At 40.4% G+C, this 14,700-nt stretch overlaps 1 protein-coding gene across 2 annotated transcripts in view; it reads right to left on the bottom strand.

Moving 5' to 3' along the window:
- The window catches only part of LOC115633933 (matrix metalloproteinase-2), a 100,650-nt gene that overhangs the window by 48,642 nt on the left and 37,308 nt on the right, over nucleotides 1-14,700 (bottom strand). The window contains exon 1 of one of the 2 annotated variants that reach the window (XM_030531450.1): nucleotides 13,850-14,611. The exons of the other annotated variant lie outside the window; for it this stretch is intronic. Within the exon in view, the coding sequence (XP_030387310.1) occupies nucleotides 13,850-13,905 (56 nt within the window). The 5' untranslated portion in view covers nucleotides 13,906-14,611. Of the gene's footprint in view, nucleotides 1-13,849; nucleotides 14,612-14,700 lie in introns of those variants that run through there. 2 annotated transcript variants of the gene reach the window in all.

A 14,700-nucleotide genomic window follows, 5' to 3' on the forward strand; every position in this document is an offset into this window, starting at 1 on the left:
GTGACACACAAATGGGAAAAAGATATGGAGGAAGAAAAGAATCCCACTATCAATGTCTGTCAGTCTCGTCGCCAGGCGCGATTTATAAGTAATTTTTCATTTCGTCCAGTACCTTTTTCAATTTGCAGCTACACAAATGTTTGAATTTGTGCCGCTCGAATAAATGGCCAAGTCCGCACTATCGCCATCGACAACGATTTTTGGCTGCTATGTACTCGTAAAAATTTCAATATGCAGTTGGGCATCCATTTCAGCTGCACATGCAGGTAAATCGCTCGTTCTTCCGACCGTTCACTTGCTTGGCTGGGCTCGGGGAATGTGTGACAGCCAAAAGAAAACACGGCCAATTTTAGCCAATACCAACTATTGGCAATAAGGCTGGCCATGGTCGCGCTGCTGCCAGCTTTGGTGGCTGTTCGAGGCACTCAACAATCAACAGAACGTCCACTTGTTTGACTTTCTCAGCTGGCGTTGCCAGCGCTAAAAACTTGAAGCAAAGTAGCTTATTTAGGGGGAGGTAGACAGGAAAGCAGCACACATTACTCCTTGTGCACAGTCTCTCTTCCCCGACCTCAGAATCACCATCATCTACGCCCATACCCATACCCATAGCCTCCTCCAAGCTGAGCCAAGGCAGACGAGGCCGGGCTAGGCCAAGTGTTTGCCTAGCTCTGTGATTGTGTCTTGCTGTCTATGTGTATTTTTAGACTTGTAAGGGTTTTTGCCCCTTTTTGGCCCTCAGACTCAAGCTGCCGACGCCACCGCCACTGCCAACCCTTGGTCGCGTTATCCATGAACCGCTCGCTGCTCACATAAAGCAATATTGCAGTTTTGGTTCAAGTTGCCTGCTTCTTTTTATTTATAACTTTTTCTTTGGCACGGCGCGTGCACAAATATCAATTGAACACGTTTCACACATAGCAGCAGGTCCGGGCCATGGGGTCTGGGCTGGATTTAGGAGCAACTTTGTCTGCTATGCAGAAATATGCATTTTTTTTCATCTCAAGAGTACACTCGACTTAGTTGACTGGGTGGTGCTGACGACGTTGGGGCGAGACGTTGACAGCGGAAGTTTATATACATATGTACTCGTATACGAGTATATAGTATATATAAAAATATATTTAGTTACAGCCGCTGCTTGTCATGCCTTTGCCTGTGCCTACATCGTTTGCTTAATTGCACCGTTTTGTAATATAATTGCGGCTGTGTACAGCTACACCCAGCACAGTATTGCCGTACACTTGCATGTGTGTGTGTGGGTGTGTGGGTGTGTGGATACTTGCGCCTTGCCTCGTCTTTTGTTACAACTCAAGTGCTGTCAGCTAAACGCAATGTCGCATTGTTGCCGGGCCTGCGATGAAGATTGCGCACATTTTTAGCAATTTTCAAGTGGGTTTCGAGTTGCCAGCAAGCGGACAACAATAGGTCTATTGATTGCTAACGACACGTACATAGGCTTAAAGTTTTGAGGAGAACCGGAATGGACAGGCGAGGACATGTGGGGTGACGGGCGACGGTGTGATGGGAACTTTATTAAAACGACAGCGCGCGCGTAAGTAGGCAATGATTTTTGTTACAACTCATAATTAGTCGGCCCCCTTCTGCGTTTGCTGCACTGACACGTGCGCCTATCGCCCACATTATTATTATCAGTCTCGTAAAAAGTCGCTTAATATGCGGAGCAAGCGTTTCACGACATCATCTTCGGCGTTCATAAAAATGCACAACAGTAAAATTCCTTGCCGCACTTCAGATTGCTATGCACTGTGCACCCGTGTCCTTCCCGCCCACGCTGGCGCCATAAACGTCGCATATGCAAATGAGTTTGGCGTCTGGTGCGTCATCATTATGTGTGTGTCTAGTCTCTACTTCGGTATCGGCAGAAGTAGCAGATATGTTTCAGATATGCCTCACAAGCAGGCAGCGATTTTTTTGGCTTGCTTCTCTTGAAATGGGCGGCAGGGGCGCAAGGACGCGGTGCTGATGGAGTGGGAGATGCCAAATGAAGGTAATGGTGTCAAATTCAAATCGCTTTTCACATGTTTTGCTGTTGTGCGCTAATTTTATGATCGTTTTGGTACAGCAAGCGGAACGTGGCAGCCAAACCCACCTCTCCTGCTCCGTCTACATTTTGATGTCACGTGCAATTTACAGCGACCTTTTGCTTCCCTTCGCTCTGCTCAGTGCCCTGACAAAGTGCTAACGACCAATTTGGGGGCATGCGAAAAGAGCACACATTTTTTTTTTGCTTTGAAAAATATTAATTTCGCCATGAACGACAATCCATGCAGTGGCGAAATCTTTAGCTCTTGGTGTCAGCACATTACGCTAATATAACAGTGTGATTGGGTGTGCCGATCGAAATCGATGGTTCCATCGAAAGGTATTTAAACTCGCTTCCAAAATTTGTATTCAAAATTTGTATTCGGAAAGGATTCTAGATGACATATGTATGTTCTTAGCTCACTGATAGATTCCGCTTCCGAATTTGCAGATCCGTTCAGTTAATGTTAAAGGAAGACTGTGCATTTTAATGTTATAATTCTTTAAAATATTCTGTGCGTGCGTTTGTTTGTGTGGCCGTTTTATTCGATTTCGTTTGTTTGTACATAAAAAGTACACATAAAATAAATACAATTCTTTCCTTGCCATTTACCTTAACTCAACGGTCAGGGTAAGACAAAATCGGAAATGGTCGACGCTCAAAATCGATATGCGAGTATGTCTCGTTGGTAAAGCCTTTTGGTTTTCATCTAGTTCTTTAGTCTGTAAGTTGAATGAGCATACCCCTCACTTGTTAGTTTCATATAAATCTTACAAAAGTTTCCTGTTTATATTAAAATTTTGATATTGAACCATTCAAATTCTGAAGTTGAAATGATCAAGTAAAAGAAATAATCATTGGATTTATACTTTGGCAGGGTTTTGTATAAGATTTCTCAAATACAAGTAATAGGATAAGAATACTAATAAGTATAAGAACAATATAATGTTCGGGATTTTCTCAGTACCCTCGAGAATCTGAACAAACAATAACACTTGAACCGAAAGCTAATTTGCTCAAACGTGCCGTTTTATTTAATTTAAGGAATCGAATATAAGTGAAATCAAATCACATTTTTATTGAAGACTTATTAATTTTTTCTTAAGTTCATCAAATAAGGTTCTACGTATAAACGTAAATTTTTCGGTTTTGAACTTTTTAATAAACGGTATGTAGTTGTGATGCCGTCTAATATATCAGTTGAGACCTAAACTCTTATCAATATTATTTAATGAGAGATTGTCCAACATTTTATTTTATTCAATTATGGATTATTAGAATGTTGGTGATATGTTAAATTTCTTAGGCTAACACTCGAGTTTAAAATATGTTTTCACTGAAATTTCTTCGTGACCTGTCAGCCTGATTGTTTGCCACGGTGCCACATTTGCGTTTTGTTCCCGGTCCTTTTGGCGTTCACTGCACCAGTTACGTAAAACGCCGAAACAAAATCAGCCTTTTTCATTATGCAAAATGTGCTCATCGTCCAAAAAAATTGCGAGTAGGCATAAATTATTAATTCAGCGCAAAATTTGCTTACTAGCGCGACTGACGATAAAGGACAAGTGTGTGTCTGCACATTTATCTGCGAGTGTGTGTGTGTGCGTGTGCGTGTGTTGCTTTAAACAGCGCGACAGTTTCAAGCAAGGCAAGCAAAAACCAGTCCTTGGTTACTCTTGCCAACTTACGCCAGCCAACGGGCCCACACTTGAAAACTTAGCCAACACTTAAAAAACGTTACAATTGCTTACTAAAAGATGAAATTTTACATTTTTTATGCAGCTCACCTGTGTGTGCGCCGAGCGTGTACTTCACCATAACAATGGTTACAGGCACCTCGTGGCAAAGGGGAAAGGAAAGGCTGTTGACAGGCAGGATTTAGTGTGGTAGATGAGTAGGGGGATGAGGACGAGGATGGAAGTGGGAATGGGAATGGGTCGCCTGGTCTGTGACTGACTGGGTGGCGCAAAACAACGCGCGGCTTGTTAATTTCAAGTGGCATGTTAACTTTCTGACATTAAGTTGGCATTTCATGTCAACTATGCAGCGTCGTCGTGATCCTTGTGTCGACGACGCATATGCCCAGGCTCGAGTGTCATATGTGTATGTGAGTGTGTGAATGTGTGCGAGTGTGTGTCCGTATGTGTGTATGCTTACACGTGTGTAACAAGAGCATCGTGCGGAAAACGGTGTTTAGTAAAATACCATCATTATGTTAATTATAAATGTGCCTGCTACGCCTTGGCTCAAAGTTTTCATGTTCCAACGACAACAATGTTGGCAAAAAGTTGTGCAACTGCGACGGCTTGGTATCGAGACCACGATAGCAAGATACCAAGATACCACACGATACACACAGAGCGAATGCGACAAACATTTAGCATTGGGCTGCTGCCTATGTACAAGTATGTACAAGTATGTACAAGTATGTGCTTTTCTGTGTTGTTGCTGCTGCCGCTGCCGCTGCCTTGTCTGTGCTGGGGAAGTCACGCTTCCGTTTTCGCTTTAATGTCGGCAAAGCCATGCAACGGAAATTCTAAATGCTACGTTTTATATGCTGCATGATGACAGCAATTATCATGCAGTGATATAACTTTCACAAAAGGTACAAATTGCTAATCAAAAGGAGGCACTGCATATGGCCTAATGGCTGTCAAATCAGCAGCAAGCACACACATACACGTGCAATATACGTACGCAGGGGTACATACGTGTACAAGTAGATACCAAAAGCACACATTAACACCCGTCTTGTGCATCTGTGTGTGTGTGTGTGTACGAAGATATTTTCAGAAAGACGGACAGACACGTAGTCAGCTGCATTTGCTTGCCTATTGAAGTTGTGTCACATGAGTTGACATTTTCATTTGAACTCAATTAAGTTTGTACAGAAACAACAACGATGACTGGCCGAGCGAACGAAGAACAGTTGAAGAGAAACTGAAGCTCAAATCTGCAGCGTGAGCAACGCTCTCTTACGCACTCTCGCACACACTCTCGCACACACTCTCGCAGACTCTCCCGCTCTTTGCTCCATCTCTTCTGCTGGCAAGTGTTGAACTTTAGACTTAATAATAAATGAATAAATAATTGAAGGCGTTTGTTTGTAACTGACAAACCTGGCTCTTTCTTCTCACTGTTTTATTGGAGATTGTTTCATTTCGATTGTTCGGTTTGCTTGCCTAACGCCTCCAGAGAATAAATAAAGCCATTTAAAATTAGCAATTAAGTACAGTCAGTGCTATAGTTTACTCTGTTTAGTAGTTATAAGAAATTGAAGTTATCCTTGAGTGCATATACCGTTAAACCGACTACTGCCTTGAAAAAGCCGTGATTTTCACTATAAATATAAATATGTCTCTTTTTGCGCTCATATTTACATGATATGGATATATAAAATTATAAAATCTAGTTAGAGTACCTATACATGTATATAAATCAATTTGTCCTGACTGACTGGTGATCAACGCACAGCTGAAACGGTGAGAGACACGAAGTCGAAATTTAGTGCAAGTATTCTTTTATAGTGTGGGTGCGCACTAATTTTTGGAAAACTCGAACGTCTAAGGGAGGAAACAAGTTTGTTTTAAAAATTAATATTTTTCACGACTTACAGTTTTCCAATCTATAAAAAAATCGCTTTTTAGCATTCTTGAAACTTATCTTGGAGCCTAAATCATTAGAGTTTTCCAATGTATTTACTTTTAAATAAGTTTTTGACTTCGCACATGCAGCAACAACTAACAACATAAGATATCAACAAATTTGAGACACTCTTAGAGACATAGTGCAATTAGAGATGGGCAAAATCAGTGCTTCTTGTTCGTGGCACATCGCTGCACTGCTTTGACACGAGTGCCGTGCTTCATATTCTAATTTCGTGCGTGGTCTATTGATTTCAGAAGGCACATAAAGACTCGATCGTGCAAATACGATAAAAACAAAAACAACACGACCAAAATATAATTAAAGTTAGGAAAAACTCTTTAAAAATGTTCCAGTTTTTTGAATATAGTCTATCTTAGAACAATGAGTTTTGCATATGCATATCTACATATATAATTTAAGCCATACCTATGCCTAAAATAAATTCATGTTTTTCAACATGATAGAACACTACAGTCGAGCAAGCCCGACAGTACAATACCCTGTACTCTCCACAAAAAAAGAAAATAAAACATTTATATTTAAAAAATTTAATTAATTAGATTAATGAATGAAATTAAATATTCAACACATGCATACATATAGTACATAAGTGTTTATGTTCAATTTCAATAGAATAAATTTACATCAGAATCGTGTCTCTGCGCGTTTATATGCGTGTATGTATGCAGCACAATGTTGAACCAAAGCAGCAACAACAACAACAACAGCTGCGAGCAGAGCTGCGGGCAGAGCTGCAGGCAGCGCATCCATATACATACATATGGATATATAAAATAGTTTGTATGATAGATCTTCATTTTGTATGCCATTTGTTTTCATTCATTCATTAGGTTTTCATTGGAGCATGAATGAAAAATGTTTGAAAAATTGTAGCACGAACGTTATTGTATGTACATAAATACTCGTATGTGCAATCAACGCACAACCCAAAAGGTAAGAGTTAAGAAGCTGAAATTTAGGGCCAAGTTTAGTTTTATGCTATAGATAAGCATTAATGAAGTTTTGAAAAATTATTGATCGGGTTAACTTTAAACCTAGTTCTTAGTCGGATTTGTATAATTATTTATACGTTAGCGATGAAAATGTTCTGTAAAACTTAGTGCCGAAGGTAAAGTTGCAAGTTATAAAATGTCTGATATCAATTTTGTGTAGACGGAATTTAATCCTTTTAATTGCTTGAAAATGTGATTTTGGGCAGATTCAGCTGCTGCTTAGCCACATTGACTTTTTGGCATATCTCGTAATCTCAGCATTTAAAAAACTCCTTGGCTACCCCCAAGTCAGGGAACTTTTGGGCGCACTTGAGTCACAACTGCGGGCTGCCCAGAGAAATCTCATTAAAAATGTCCTTCAGGCTGCAGCGACCATAAATCTTAAAATTAAAGCTCACGAATAAAAATTCCGAGTGCCAGACGACATAACATCGGCTAAGTTTGCTGTGCTGCCGACCCTCGCAAAAAGTAAAATCAGCAGACAAATGTGCCGGAGGCGATGGTTTGAATTTATGACGGGGCCACGTCGCATAAAAACCCATTTAAAAAGCAATTATTTTGCGTTGATTCAATATGGAGGCATTTGATGGATAGATATAGGAAAAGGCAGGACCGACAGTGGCTGCAGCAAAAGCAACAGCAACATGCGCAGGTAAAAAGCCTTCACTTAAGGTATTTGTGGAAGGAATCTACTGGTCATGCATTTTTATAACTTGACTCAAGCGACAGCATCGTCTAGTAAGCAAAGCAATGTTTGCACTGGCCATCAACACTTTGTCGACAAGGTTCGTGCTGCGCCTTAATGCATGCAACACAGAAAACAGTTTCGTGCAACATCAGCAGCTGCTGTCTGGTATACGGCTATCTGCAAATTTTCTAACAGACCAGCAGCAACATGTTGGCCGAACGCCAACTCGGTCAGCAGTTCGATGACGTACGCAGGCGACACCGACACCGACGCCAGAACCGATGCTGACGTTAACGCTGACAACGATGGTAAGGACAATGTCCTACAGCCCGTCCATGGCTATGTCCTCCGTGCTGCATATTAGTTAGAATCCATTTGAAATAAATACTAAAAGCAAAAGTGTAGTGTAGGTGGTATGCACAAATTTTATGCGCACAATTAAAAGGCACATGGTTTTGGGAAGTCCTGTCATTGTCCGTTTTATGGCCCCGATTTAGGGTCTCGCAAAATTAAGGGCAATAAGAAATTTGCAGATTTGCCATTCTTATCATCTCTAATAATATATATTTGCCAATAAAGTTACACACACATATATTTGTTTCTATATGTAAAATAAAATCCTGAGATAAAATGTAAAGCTCCTTTGTATATGCGCACTAGAGACATTGAAAGGGACTTATGTGCGGCCAAGGTGGGCGATGCCATACAGGAGCACGCAGGGAATTATGAGAAGAGCCTTGAAGTTCACCCCCATGCACTAGCGAGATGGCTGCTCTCCAGACCTAGGAAGAGAAGACTAAAGATGTGCCACCTGAAGGATCTCCTCATGAGATCCTTTGTGTAAAGTACATGATTTCTTAAAAAATATTTGAATTTTATATCTCATTTAAAAATATTTCAAAAACTGCATTGTATATTTATATAGATTTAAGTGCGTGGGTAATTGGTTTCTTATCTCTAAGGAAATACATATGCAATGTTTAATTTTCAAACCGTTTTATATCAAAATCGTGTAAAAAACGACCGTGTAAAAACAGAACTAGGTATATGGATAGGTGAACTAGGTGTATACTATGGACAATTTTTACTTTATTATACCCTGTACCCAAAGGGTACAAGGGTATATTAGTTTTGTGCGAGTGCACATGGAACACACAGAAGGAGGCTTGGTAGACCCCACAAAGTATATATATTCTTGATCAGCATGACAAGCCGAATCGATATAGCCATGTTCGTCTGTCTGTCCGTCTGTCCGTCTGTCTGTATGTATGAACGCAAGGATCTCCGAAAGTATAAGAGCTAGAATAATCAAACTTGGTATACAGATTCTCCTAAGACCGAGAAAGGACGAGTTCATTTTTTCTGATCCACCCCCCCACTTCCCCCGTATTAACGATTTTCTATAACTCCCGTAATTCTTGGAATTTTGAAATTTGGTAGTCACATTAGGTTATATAATCATCCGTATACCAAGTTTCATTATGATAGAATGATCGGAAAGAAAGTTATAGCCATATAACCAGGCCCAATGCACACATACATACATATGTACAAGTACACTAACACGCATAAGGCACGATTCTGATGTAAATGTAAATGTATGTATACATGCATGGAATATTTTATATTTAATTTAGTTAATTAATTAAATTAATTAAGTTAATTAATTTAATTCAATTAATTAATTAATTTAATTACTTTTTTGTGGGGTGGTACAGGGTATTTAAGAGTTGAGCCTGCTCGACTTTAGCATTCCTTTCTTGGTTTTAAGTAGCTTAATGTACCATGTTGGCAGCAGTATACATATAATGGAAAACTCATTCTTCTTAGGAAGGTGAGCACACTTAATAAAATGGTAGAAGATGATCAAGATTACATGATTTCAAAATTGGTTTGTGCACTCTGTAACTATTATTTCACAGTGTTTGAGTTATTAAGAATTCCATTCCTTTTTATAAACGACATCAAAAAAGGAGGAGGTTTTCAGTTCGTCTGTTCGTCATACCCATACGGTAAAAAGGGTATATTACGTTTGTGCAAAGATGTTATATATGGTTACACGATTTAAAATCGCATATGATCACTGTCTTTTTTTACACGACTTTTCCTGGAACCAATCTACCGTGTAAAAACAGAATTAGGTGTATTCCTTATCAGCAGAACGAGAGAAATCGATCTAGTCATGTCGTGCGTCCGTCCCATCTGTCTGTTCATCTGTCTGGATGACAGCCTGGATTTCAGAAGCTACTGAGCGCATGTTAACAAAACTTGGAATGTGTACACTCTAGTCCCTAGTTTATACGAGTATATTTTATTATAGCCTGTACCCAAAGGGTGAAAGGCTATACTAGTTTTGTGCGCATGTATGTAACACACAGAAGGAGGCGTGGCAGACCACACAAAGTATATATATTCTTGATCAGGATGACAAGCCGAGTCGATATAGCCATGTCCGTCTGTCTGTCTGTCCGTCCGTCAGAAAGTAAACAATAACTATAGTATAACTCCCGTAATTCTTGGAATTCTTGGAATGGTAGTCACATGCAGTTAGTGATTATATACCCGTATCCCAAGTTTCATTATGATACGTTGATTAGAAAGAAAGTTATAGCCATATAACCAGGCCAAAGCTCTGCCCGCAGCTGTATTTGTTGCTGCTTTGATTTAATTATGTAATGCACACATACATACTATATGTACAAGTATGAAATAAAGTAAATTTTTTTAATACATTTTTGTTGTTGTTGGGTAGTACAGGTTATTTAAGAGTTGAGCCTGCTCGACTTTAGAATTCCTTTCTTGTTTTTGATTGGAAATTTGTCTGGGTATATTTCACTTTCGGGCTTGCCCGACTGTAGCGTTCTCTCTTGATTTTTTGTTGCTGCTTTGCACACAAAAGCATAGAAACAAGCCCAGTGAAAGTTTATGAAATTTAAAACTTGCACCAATATATGTTTGATTCGTTATTATTTGTAATTACTTTTTTACTTTTTAATTTCATATACAGTTTACTATTATATAGTAAGTACAACAATTTCACAACGATCGGTACAATTTTAAGACAAAATATACCTCGGACTATGTACTAGTCTTGTATAGAATTTGTTGGTAACATTTAAGTGTCTTGTCTGTTATTTTAGCAATTGCCTCAGCAATGAGCCCTAGGGAAATAACGCTATTCATGTTTTCATTAATGAACTCTAAGTGGTCCTAAGCTTCAGTCATTAACGCCTTTCTGTGCGGTTACAGTCCAGTGCTCGCAAAACTCTTTCTTCCTTTTTTGTTTCTGTTTTCTTGACTCGTTCGCTATCGTACTTATTGGGCCACATTTTTCAAATGTCGTTCCTGTTGTCCCGTCGTTTAATGGTTCCTTCATTGTGCTGTGGCGGCACAAATATTTAGGCAGTATTTTATTTCATTACGTTTTATCTTTTGTTTACTAATTTCATTTCGTGGGCGCATATTAAAGGCCGAAGCCAGTTGAGCTTGGTGAGCAGGAAAAGGGGCCGTATGGCAAGGCAAAGCAAGGGCTTAATTAATTCGAAATTATTTATAACTTGCAGCCGGCAACCCCCAAAACGAAACAATATTGTTGTTTCGTCTTGTCAGTGCCAAAATCTAACAAATTTATGCATGACTGCAACAGGGTCAAGACGCTGCAAATCCTTAAATGCGGCAGCCCCAAGCGCTAACTCTAGACCCCAGCATCGATATGTAGTTTAGTCAATGTTGGAAACTTCAAAACAAAAAGAAAAACGACAACTTGAAGCTTTTAGGCGGTGTGCAACCAAAACGACAACTACGCTATAGATAAGCAGATTTATGAGCTGAACAACAAACTCAAATAGTCGATGCGAATGAAGCGGCGACATTTTGGGCGATTCTTCGTCCCGGCCCCCCCACTCATAGTTCCGTGCCATGGGTGCTCGGAAGCGTAAATGCACGATAAAACATAAAGTCGCCACACGCACACACACACACACACACATACATGTGCACTTCAGAAATCGAAAATGGTGCCGCACACATACACGTATATGCGTGGCCCTACTCATGTCCAGCTCTGTGGATGTCGCTAATGCTGCTGCTCCTGCAAAGATTTATGAGCATTTCTTTGGCAGGCTGTCTCGCAAGGATGTGCGACGGCAACAAAATGTGACAGCAAGAGGAATTGCCTGTAAGAGCATTGCGAGCCAGCAGGCAATGCGTAAGCAGTGAACAGAGGACAGGGACTGCGATAAAAGACAGGGTAAGGGTTAGGGTTTGGATAATGGGGACAGTAGCTTTCATAACTATTGACACGCAGCGTCAGCGTCTCAGCGTATAGTTTTACATACTCGTATGAGGGGACATAATGCGTCCTGTTCAGAAATAACTCAACTTTTGTGTCGAGCAGTAGAAGCAGGATCTGCTAAGCAAGTGCTTCGACAGTCCACCCCTTTTCCTCTGCTATTCTCGCCTTCCCCCCACCCTTTGGCGCTTGCAGGTGTCAATTTCATTTTCATTAAGCTGCTTCTGCCTCAGTGGGCTCACTAGCGACTGAGCAACAAGACCAAAAATCGTCGAATGGCACAGCCTGGCTCGCTTTTAATTTGCGTCACTTTTCTGCGCCACTCAAATTTCAAGCAACAACAATATGAACTACAACAACAATGCAAAGCACCTTCATTTGTAAAGCAGCAAGCGGGCAGAAGCCTTATTTGCGTTTCAGTTCTCCATTTTTGCATTAATTAATACTTACTAAAAATGAAAAAAAAAGAAGTTGAAAACATTAAAAGTAACCTAGAACCTCATGCAAAAACGAAGCAACTGCCAGCGAGGTAAAATTTTAATCACTTCCTTGCGATGTGTTTTTTTGGTTTCGTTGCTCTTAGTTGGTAATTTGAGTCTCTGTTAACATTTTTCGGTTGTCCGTGTTGTGGTTGACTCCGAGACTTAATTAAAAGTAATTTTATTTAAGTATTGGTGCATTTGGTGCGGTTTGATTTTTCCCTTACTTTGTTTGTGGGAAATTTAATTTGCAATTGAAATTATAAACGCGTTTGAAAAGTAACCTTCTTGAAGAAAGAGGTTCTGTTGTGCGTGTGGTCATCGGAAACGGACGCATAAGAGGCTTTTGGGCAACGGTAAAATGTTGGGCATTATTTATTTATTGGATATCTAGTAATGGGTAGCAAGTAGCAACGAATTATTGCCTATAATTACATTTCACGTGTTGTTGGTCTCCAAGTTTTTGCAGTTTTTGTTTTCTCAACAAGCAAGTCTGGAATTGGATTTGTAGCAATAACAGCATGCAAGAAAATGTGATACTCTACCTGCACCCAAAGGGTAAAGAGGTATACTAGCTTAGTGCGAATGTATGCAACAGAAAGTATAGGAACTAGAATAACCAAACTTGGCATTAAGATTCACCTAAGTCCGAGAAAATACAAGAATTTATTTTTTTCTGCTCCAAATTTAATTGCAAAATACAAAATCACTAATTGCGGGGTAGTAGAGGGGAGGGAGTTTTGAAATATACTTGTACTTTGTACACATATAGTATAAAGCATCTGTGATCTAGGTGTTCATACGGATACACAGACACACTGATTAAGAATTTATATACTTTATGGGGTCTGCCACGCCTCCTTCTGCTTGTACACTTTTCCACAAACCTAATATACTCTTGTACCTTTTAGGTAGAGAGTATACAAGTAAATAGCGCGCAATTATTAGCAAAACAAATAAACAGAATGCCAATAATAAATACAAACAGAGAATTGAGCCAATAACAAAAACGGCTAACTGTTATAGATATTTGCAATATACAATTGAGGGCTGATTGCTCATGCCAAAATAAAAAAACACTCTGTACGCACATGCATGGCATATGCCAAAAACTGAAATGGCAAAAATTTATAACCCCAATTGAATGCCGACAACAATTTGCATAATTTGTGCCACCATTTGATTGGATTGTGCCATATTGGGTGCGTATTATGTAATTTATGTAATGCCTAGCTCCACAGCCATAGCATCGACCCAGACGCAGACAGACCGACAGACAGATAGGTTTCTACAGCGACGCCTGTTGGGTGTGCAACACTAAATTACACTTCAGCTAATTTACCAGTCTCGAGGACATCGTCAGTCGAGTCCGGCAGGCAGAGCATAAAATATTGTTGCCTAATTGTCTCGCCTGTCATTGGGCGAGTGCAATTTAATATTAATGCCATCAAGACTACGTGTTTTTTTATTGCCCATCAATAACGTTACCGAGAGCATAAATAGATTGCCCTCAGCGAGCACCACAAATCACAGGCCATGAGACAGGAAGTCAAGCATCTGTCCCTGTCTTCGCTTACTATACTACTATACATGCGTGTATGTTCAGGTGCAGTTCGTTTCATACCTTAGGGTTTAATGATTTGTCATGCATACGCACTAAGCCCGACTTAAGCCGCCACTTACCTATAAAACGCGAATGCAATGCACCTCATTAGCGCGGAGCCCATTCTTCTCGGCATTCTCTTCGCTGCTTTTCAGCTTTCTCCAACTCGTCGTGTGCGCCTTTTGCATATTTTTCGGCTCGGCTTTCATGTCAATTAATGCGCGCTGCGCACTCGCGTGCTCTTCAAATATTAGCAGACATTATGCATTGCCGCTAAGCTACCGCACTCGAGGCGGCCGCCAACAGCCTCCTACAGCCTCGAACAGCCTTCCCAGCTTCAGCATTATCGTTCGGGTCGGCTGCTGCCAGCAAACTGTCACCGCACAATAACTGCACAAATGAGTTACTCCTTGTTTTGGCACTTGGGGTGCATTTGCACTTTGCTTTTTTGTTCTTTAATCGGGTATTATTTCGATGTCTACCATCTGCCATGGGTGTGTGCCAATGGCGCGGCTTCCATTGCTGCCTCATGTCTTCACGTCTTCTTCATGCAGCTTCGTTCCGTTAAAACTCAAGTGCCAGGATTAACTTGAATGCCTTGCTGATTTCAAGTGGCAAGGCAGCTCAGGCTTTATTTTGCGGCTACTCTGTCCCTTTTTCCGTTTACTGATCTTGCACTGTCCATTAGCAAATATTGTCTGTCGCCGCTAACATACACAAACACATTCAACAATCTATCAATTTAACACCAATTAAACTTTCATTACTAAGTACTGCTATGTGTGTGAAAACTTTATTCAATGCTGCTTGGTTCTGTTGCCGTTGCTTCTGCTGCTGCTTCACAATCCATAGAACCACTCACACCGACCACTTGCCAGCAACTGAGCCGCCACACAGCTGTGCGTCAGTATTTGAATGCAAAAGGCACGAC

The sequence above is a fragment of the Scaptodrosophila lebanonensis genome, unplaced genomic scaffold (genome assembly GCF_003285725.1).
Source record: "Scaptodrosophila lebanonensis strain 11010-0011.00,11010-0021.00 unplaced genomic scaffold, SlebRS2 tig00000001-arrow-pilon, whole genome shotgun sequence".
NCBI lineage: Eukaryota > Metazoa > Arthropoda > Insecta > Diptera > Drosophilidae > Scaptodrosophila > Scaptodrosophila lebanonensis.